This window comes from Panthera leo, chromosome C1, assembly GCF_018350215.1.
Source record: "Panthera leo isolate Ple1 chromosome C1, P.leo_Ple1_pat1.1, whole genome shotgun sequence".
Lineage (NCBI taxonomy): Eukaryota > Metazoa > Chordata > Mammalia > Carnivora > Felidae > Panthera > Panthera leo.
The window spans coordinates 181,964,290-181,972,578 of record NC_056686.1 but is presented as its reverse complement, the minus strand read 5'-3'; the positions used below and the strand labels follow the sequence as shown (position 1 = coordinate 181,972,578).

Below are 8,289 nucleotides of genomic sequence, written 5' to 3'. Positions count from 1 at the left end.
GCTATGGTAGCTGTTTATGTTCATTAAGTCTGGATTACCTACTCTACCGCTCCCTATCTAAAATAAAAAATATACATATATATAAAGCTGAATTTATTGCTTACTATAGTAAGGAAGAGCTACATGGGCCAGGCATAGTCCTGGAGCAGAGCAGTCTGCTGTATACAATAATTTGATTTGTAAACATTTGAGGAAGTTATAAATACAATCTCTGAGATATCTAATATAAGAATAGAGCTGTAGGGGCGCCTGGATGGCTCAGTTGGTAGAACACATGACTCTTGATCTCGGGTTTGTGAGTTCAAACCCCACAATGGGTACAGAGCTTACTTAAAACAATTAAAAAAAATAAAGAAGAGAGATCTAATCCTACTAAAGATGTGCTGGTAATTACCCAGCATAAAAGGGTATTTTTTTTTTTTTTAATGTGGAAAAGTTTTTACCATTTTCCAGGTGATCCCATTTTCAAGGATTATCTACTGGGTGTTAGACTAGGGGATTTTATCGAAACAAAATATCCTATCATTTAGTGGCTGTACATCTAGTACCTCACTAAGTGCTTTTTGATAAAATGTACTTAGACAAGTATCATACAACAGTAACTTCTATCTTACAACAAATTCATATAAATTTATTGGGTGGAAAATGGGGAAAGAGACAAAAAAGATGGGGTGGTTCTGTACTGATATCAGCAAGTTCCTGAAAGAATAAACTCAAGTCCAAAAATCTTCAGCCCACATCAAAGACTTGATGTTCTGATGACTGTGGAAAAGGCCAGCCCTGATTGCTGGGCTCTGGAAATCATGGTGGTGTAGCTATCGATGAAGAAGTGCCTCTGTCAAGGGCATCAATCTCTCTCTAGTTCAGAATGACATTTCTTGGGTGTAAGTCTAAGACGCTGTTTATTCTCCCACCGATGTAGAACAGACTGGCTGGATGCCACGTCGTGCTTGTTACCTTGGTCCTGCTGGAAAGAAAACAGACCCGACACTGCAAAACTAACTGCATAGCTGAGGCCCTGTTTTGTCTTTACGAATATAATTTATTCATCAAGGTGAGTGGTTCTAATCTAGACAGGTTGGGAAATGTAGAACTTTTAAGAAAGAAATTTAATGCATTTGTTTTCTTTGCAGTTTAAAGAAATCTACAGATTAGTGGGGAGAGTAGCTGGATGAAGAGAGAACTTCTGTAATTAGAAATTTGAAGAGGGGCACCTGGGTGGCTCAGTCGGTTAAGTGTCCGACTTGATTTCGGCTCAGGTCATGATCTCACGGTTTGTGAGTATGAGCCCTGAAGTGGGCTCCATGCTGAAGAAAAAGAAATCTGAGAAGGAACAAATCCAAAATTGCTTACGACAGCCATGTCCGAATACCCTACCTCTTCCATCCACCCGTCTTCTCGGGGAAGCCTCTGCAACCGGTTTCTCGTCAGCTCAAGCTGCAGGCCATCGAACCTGCACTTAAACCAGCGATGAGCTTCTTCCAGGTTAGCTGTTATCTGGACATACAAGCGTTATCATTAAACATTACAACAAAGAAATAGTTTTTTGTGTATTGGTTCAAGAGACTTTTTACCTAGATGTTAAAAGACCCAAATTCTGAGTGCAAGGTCCTTGTAACCTATTTGCATAATATCCATTCTACAGATGACAGAGATTTCTGAATGTAGAGCTGAGGGATGCCTGCAAGCCTGTTGCTTTTTCATGCATTTGTTCCTATTTCTTGGGCGTGACCTAAGGTAAGAGAACCCCGGGGAAAAATCAGAATGACGGGATAAGATAGCGCTGCAAGTGAACGTGGTAGTGCAAACCATGGTTGGGACTTGTGAGTTCTGTTCTCCAAGACTAAATACTTCTCCAAAGTCCCTACACTAGATTTTTCTGTTGTGCTTTATGAAAGTAAACTGAATTAGTAAAAGACGGAACCAGCTTAGCGTAAGTTGCATCCTCTTTATTTCCTTTATCATCAAAATATTTTAGACTTCAGCTCCTAAGCACAAACTTCCAAATCACCTTTGTTAGATTGACTTAAATGGTCCCTCTAGTCGTCTGCCTTTGAAGATGATCTGGACTCCGTATTCATTTAATTGACAAATATCTACTGTGTGCCTGGCACTTTTATGTGTGTTTGGGATACTATGGTATTTTAAGGTAGGCCAACAGGCTTTTCTGTGGTATAATGGTTGCTTCAAAACAGCTCCAGAACATATCCTCTAGAATAAAAAGCAAAATGACTGTTTTCTTCCCTTTGATTATTTGTTTCATGGACAGCATTTTCGTTTTTTGATTCTCAAGTCTTGAGAGGTATTTCTGTCTTGCCTGGGAGAAGGCAAGATCTAGGAGAGCAGGGACTTCGTCGGGCTTGTTTCACCCCGTGTCTCCATCACCTAGGACAGCGCCCAACATATGACAGGTCCACAGTAAATACGTGCGACTATGTATTTGTCCTAGCCCAGCCAGTTCACAGTGTGGGCACAAAATAGTGAGGTAAAAAAATAGAGCTCCCCTGGCATTTAACTTTTAGAAAGTTACAAAGTTCAAATATTTTCCAGGTCTGTTTGTATACCCTAATGCCGGTGATACTCACACCCTGCCCCCCACCAAAGGCAGTGTCCAGCACTCTTTACCAGGAGTGGAGGGAAAGATGCTTGAAATGGCCCTGTACATCCATCCTATCTCCTCTTGTTTGGTAAATGAGAAGGGAGGCACCGTTTACTGAAACTTACTCTGAGCCATCTAACAGAACAACGGAAAGGTAAGTCTCAATACCCTGACTTTTCTAGATGTGGTAACTGATGAGTTAAAGGAAGTAAATGTAAATTCCTTAAGGGCACTGTGTCACAGTGTGACAAACTCATGTGACAGTGTTCAAACTCATGTGTGTCTGAGTCCATATTCCCTTTAATATCCCACTATGACAGTCATGTTGTCTTGTAATTTAGTGGCTGTAAAAGGCACACACATCATGACCAACTGACAAAAACATCACTGTAATACCTTAGAAGCTGTTTTCCTTATTTGGAAAATGAGGAATGGTTGTGGCAGACCATGATTTCAAAGACCCTTTCCAGCTCTAAAAAATGTATAATTTTAAATACCTTCAAATAGGCCAATTTAAGATTAGAGAAAGGAAAATCACAAAGTAAGAGGGCCTACTCAGGGGACCTGACGGGCTCAGTCTGAAGAGTATATGATTCTCAATCTCAGGGACATGAGTTTGAGCCCCACGTTGCATGTAGAAATTACCTAAATTAAAAAAAAAAAAAAAACCAACTTAAAAAAATAAGGCCTACTTAACATTTTTTATTGACTGAACAAAGAGCTTCCACTTTTATTAGTGATGTTGAGTAATAGTGCATTAAAATCTACACACATGCTGGTCTTCCCTTCTTATATTAAGTGGTAAAGACTTGGACTTAATCAGTATTTTGGCATTCTGTTATCTTTTATCAGGACACAGAGTCTCAACCTAAAAATCATTCTTCATAATGGAGATTATACTTCATAAGTCATAATGGTTCTTGCCTGTTACGCTCCCATGTTAACGAGGCATTTTACTCTGACTTGAGTGTTTCAAAATTGTTGTGTGTGAGGAAACTTGTTAAGTCTTTATGTCCCTAGGTCTGGCTTACCTGTTCTGATTCCACACTGGCTTCTTTGAGTTTATGCTCTGTTGCCTCTTTGCATTTCTTTAGGTGTCTGATGGTTTCTTCCAATTCCTGAAAATGTGATACAAAGATTTTTACAAATTCCCACAGTCCCATATGGAACAAAGAGCTTCCATATTGTTATAAATGGGCAATCAAATTATGAAAGCATGATGGAGTACACTAACTTCAGGTGCTACCAAAATATAAGATGAAAAGTGTTAGTAGTATCCACAGATGTATATGATCACAGATTTTGATTTATGGATTCTCCTGAAGAAAAAGTGATTAATATCTCTTTCCAGAACTGAAGGAATATTTTTTCATTGGAGACAATTTCTGCTAGAAAGCAAGGGCTTAATGATCTCTTGAAGTCCTTTTGCAGTGATAAAATGTTATGCTTTTCCAGAGGCTGGGAAGAGCTAAAAATCCTGTCATAGCAACAGGTGTATCTAAGCTTCAGGGAAGAAGCAAGGGGTGTAAAGTGCCTGAAAGACTATGAAATTCAGTTCAGAAGTCTTATTTAATAACCAGTATTTTGCATATGTGAGCTGTAGCTGTTAAGAATGGATATCTTATTAAGTTGAAAATTGAGAACATGGGCCACATTCAAAGCTATAGGCTTCTTCCTACTTGTAGACTTTTGTTTCTTCTACAGAATCTAGAAAACGTAGATGCTCTGATGTTGGGTTTCGGTACGTGTCACTTGCTGATAATCTGAGATGAACCTGAGGGAACTTTTTACCTGGCACCGGTTCTCCAGTTCCTGCCTTACTTTCCGCTCTGCCTCCAGGCGCAGCTCTTGCTGTTTATTCCGTGCTGAGGTCTCGTACTGGCTCTTGGCCAACAGCTGCATCTCTTTCTGTAGGTTAGTCATTTCAGATACAAATTTCTGGATACTCAGTGACTGGGAGGGCACAAAGAGGGAAGCAGTTGGTGAACCTGTCCAAGTGTGAGATTTTAGGTGAATAGTAAACATAGAGTTTGTGGAAATCATCTACCTGTTCATAATTTTTTTTCTGATACTGATCCTTAATTAGCTCCATTTGCCTCAATTCTGTTTCTATTTGCTGAAAGTAAATGTGGAAATAACATAGAAAGATGATCAGTGGAGAATCCCATATGAGACCCACAGTTACCAGCCCCTGCTGGGCTCTCCTTCCCGTCTGGCCCACTGACCCTGACAGAGCAAAATCCTGTACGATCACTGTGGGAGAGGCAGATGGGGGGCCAGAAGGTGACATGGCAGCTGAAGAGAAATCAAACATTTACACAGCAGTGTCTCTCTCTGCTGGAGAAAGACAGTCTGTCCATCCCCCTGCAATCTGCCCACTTCCCAGGTGTAGCTGTAATTCCCGGAGCACACATGCTGCTGTTAGTACTCTGGAACTATCTTCGCCAGACCCCACAGCCTGCATGGATCCTCATCAGATAACAGGGAGTAAGGGAGACTTAGCATTTTTCATACAACCTTCATCCTCTCTACATTCTGAGTATTATTCGCCTTAGTCGACAAGTGGAGCTTAATTTGGGCCTTTTGATTCTTTATTTTCTCCTTGCTAGTGTTCAGGATCTTCTCCAGCTCTGTGAGTTTCTGCCGCAGCTCTCGGTTGGTCCGCGTTACTTCCACTGATCTGAAGTTGGCTTCGTCAAGGGCTTTCTTCAGCTGTGGAACACAAAGGGAAAATTCAATCATTTTTACCTTTCATTAAGAGAAGCTTATAAGTAGGTCTGTCCCCATACTTAGTTCCTTCTCTTTGGAACTTTCTTTTAACAAGAAGGGAAAGTGAGGCAATAATAATGACGTTTGATTAAGAAGACCTGTGAAGCAACACTTTAAGTGGTTTTCATCTTTTGTTTTCATAACTATTAACACTAAAGAACACAATGTATATAATGTTCCTCATTCTCTTTTCAAGAGCACGACCTTGGAGTCCAACCCCAGTTCAAATCCCAGCTTTAGCACTTACTAGCCAAGTAATTTTGGATAACCGACTTCCCTAAGCCTCAGGTTCATTATTGGCAAAGTATGCACATAACCTATTTCATAGGGTTCCTAGTTAAATAAGACAAAGTAGAGAAAGAAAGCAGAGCCTGGCATATGGTAATTTCTCAGTGATCATTCAACTTTTCTTTCCTGTCACTGTGACCTCATGTCTGGACAACTGAAAATTATATGGTAATTTCTATAAATACTTGCCAGTTACTACCACTGCATATATTTTTAGAATACTGCTTTTAGTTTTTAAAGATTTTAATAAAATTGTCTAGTGGAAAAACAGCATAGTGCTTATTGTTAAAAACCAGACAACAATTTCAAATGGAGTCCCTTATGCTCAGTCCCAAACTGAGACTGAATTACGGTTTTGGCTTTCTCAGAAATGAACTCTTAAACAAGTCCATCAGGAATTACCTGATCAGCAGTAGTTTGGTAATCTGCCTGATCCTGTCATCCCCTAAAAGGAAAGAAACTGCAATAACCAACTCAAGTTTTTGTCTAGTAGAACTTGTTCTTGCTCCCTTTTGCTATAAAAAGGCTTTCATTTTGTACACCTCCTTAGAGCTCTTGATCTGCTAGACTGGATGATGCCCAATTCGAACAAATTCGCGTTCTAATAAACTCTTAAAAGATAAACTGAGGCATATTAAAACTTTTCTGATTCCAGAACTGTTAAACTGAAGGACAGCACTGGTCCCCAGGAGCAGTGAGCTGCCTGGTGTAAGTGCCCACTGAGCTCCCCGCTCCATCACTGCCTCTGGAGGCCACAGGTTACATCTCTCTTGGATCCTGGCTCTGCAGCTTTCGTGTTGGCAGCTTTCAGACTTTAAGCCTTCCATTTTCTGGACTGGGTCGCTCCAGTGTGAGATCTCAGGTGAATAAAACTTTTAAGGCTGAACAGATATTTTTGAATTACAATGGCTATAGTGGAGAACTTTTAACCTAAATATGCTTCTCCATGTATGAGGTGCTCTAGAGAAGGTGCTCTAGAAAAGCAAAGCCAAGCACTCATAAAGGGAAAAGAAAAATTATTTTCCTTTCTCTGTGGTTTCTGGGGACTAGAATGAGATCTGCTGGAACACGAGCCTCCAGATGGGATCTGGGACAACTAGCAGAAGCTAACAAAGAGTGAGAATTCTCAGCAAAGTCAGCTTTCTCAGATGTCTGTGATGTCTGGCTGAGAGAAGAAAGTAAAAAAATTCACACTGTCCTTTCCTTTCCAAATTCAGATTGATAGGCAAAAAACAGCTGTAAGAATTAATCTTTGAATTGTATCTTGTGAATCTGCTTTTGAGTACCCACTGGTTGTTGATCCTTTCTCACCCAGGGACAGCTACTGCCTTCTTGTTTATCTTGCTTTATGTCCTGAGAACCTGGCGAGGCAACCATCGGGTCAGAGGCTGGATAGAAATAGGGGTGCCATCCCATTCATGGCTAGGGACCTACTGACCCCCAATACAATTCTCTTGGTTACTTTGGGAGTGGCTCTGATCTTGGGAGGGTAGTATCTTTTGTGCTCTTTGGGGATCTCTCTTGTATTCAGGGGTTTAATAGTGCTAGGAATATTTACTGTTTGTCCTGGCTGAAACTTGGCAAGATATCTGAAAGAATTTAAAGGAGTTCTATGGTCAGAAGATGGCCATATTCAGAGCCTGACAGACTTTTAAAAATTCCTTTCTCCTCTCTGCAATGACGGCACTATTACTGGTCAACAGCAGTTCACCTCCTGCTTGTTGATCCTTTGGGTCTGAGTGAAGATGAGGGGAAAAAAAAAGTCTTCTTCCCTGAGCTAAGATGAAACTATGTACCCAGAAAGAGAAACATTCTAAAGCCTCTGTGGAAGGATTTACTAGACATTCCAGACACACAGCTCTGAATCTAGAACCTAAGAATCTTTTGACTTCCACCTTAGTTGAAGATCTTCTCCCTGGTGTAAAGAAGCAAATAAAGATAATGTAGTTGGGTGAGTGGGTCAGCCCACGAATTAAAGGTTGCAACCCAATTCTTTGAGAAATTAAAAACTGTACTTGTCTTATAAATCAAGTGTACAAGAACAGAAATTCAGCTCTAAAAACAATTCAAAGCCCTCTTGTTCTATTTACTGATCCCCAAACCTCTCTATTCATCTAACGTTTGCAGATAGTGTAAAAGATCTGGACTTAGAATACAAGTTCCACCAAGGGGACTTTTGTTCCTTTTTTCTGTGCCTTTTGAGATAAAAGTGTTCTACTTGGTCTTCTCCATGAACGAAGACCATTCGTACGAGTAGGGGGTAGGGAGAAAAGATATTTGGAAAACTAGGCCCATGAAAATCTTAAGTCACCTTTAAAAATATTAGTTAAAAGCTTTAGCCATCTGAACAAATAACCTTAATTTTATTCCATTTGCCAAGAACACAATTTGGATCTAACTGTTCTTTTATAAACGAGTGAGTTTTGCAGTATTGTACCTGTCTCAAGACTAAAATTATAAAATGAAACCTTTAAGACCTGTTTGTATGTTTATGTCTTTTACACATATTAGAGACTTTTTTCCTACCTTTGAATGGTATTGCCAAAATGACTTTGTAAAGAGCTCTATTTAATTGGTTTAAAGACAAACAAGTATTTATACGTATTCAGCGTTCTCTAAGAAATAGAAAATCT

At 39.9% G+C, this 8,289-nt stretch overlaps 1 protein-coding gene, 1 long non-coding RNA gene and 1 other non-coding gene across 10 annotated transcripts in view; 2 read left to right on the top strand and 1 right to left on the bottom strand.

The window, feature by feature from the left end:
- Positions 1 to 603: 603 nt before the first annotated feature.
- CCDC150 (coiled-coil domain containing 150) overlaps positions 604 to 8,289 on the bottom strand; it is an 87,205-nt gene continuing 79,519 nt past the window's right edge. For 4 of the 8 annotated variants that reach the window (XM_042949544.1, XM_042949548.1, XM_042949547.1 and 1 more), the window contains 6 exons: positions 5,117 to 5,311; positions 4,647 to 4,715; positions 4,391 to 4,552; positions 3,631 to 3,717; positions 1,378 to 1,497; positions 604 to 990 (listed from right to left, as the gene is read on the bottom strand). In XM_042949544.1, the coding sequence (XP_042805478.1) occupies positions 859 to 990; positions 1,378 to 1,497; positions 3,631 to 3,717; positions 4,391 to 4,552; positions 4,647 to 4,715; positions 5,117 to 5,311 (765 nt within the window). In that variant the 3' untranslated portion in view covers positions 604 to 858. Of the gene's footprint in view, positions 991 to 1,377; positions 1,498 to 3,630; positions 3,718 to 4,390; positions 4,553 to 4,646; positions 4,716 to 4,824; positions 4,895 to 5,116; positions 5,312 to 8,289 lie in introns of those variants that run through there. The other 4 variants (XM_042949546.1, XM_042949552.1, XM_042949545.1 and 1 more) reach the window with 3 other exon arrangements.
- LOC122226429 lies at positions 1,658 to 6,398 on the top strand. Its single transcript, XR_006205626.1, has 3 exons — positions 1,658 to 1,737; positions 2,551 to 2,753; positions 6,312 to 6,398. It is a non-coding gene; the product is annotated as an uncharacterized LOC122226429 (long non-coding RNA).
- Positions 7,329 to 7,399, top strand: LOC122229054. Its single transcript, XR_006206914.1, has one exon. It is a non-coding gene; the product is annotated as a small nucleolar RNA SNORD56 (small nucleolar RNA).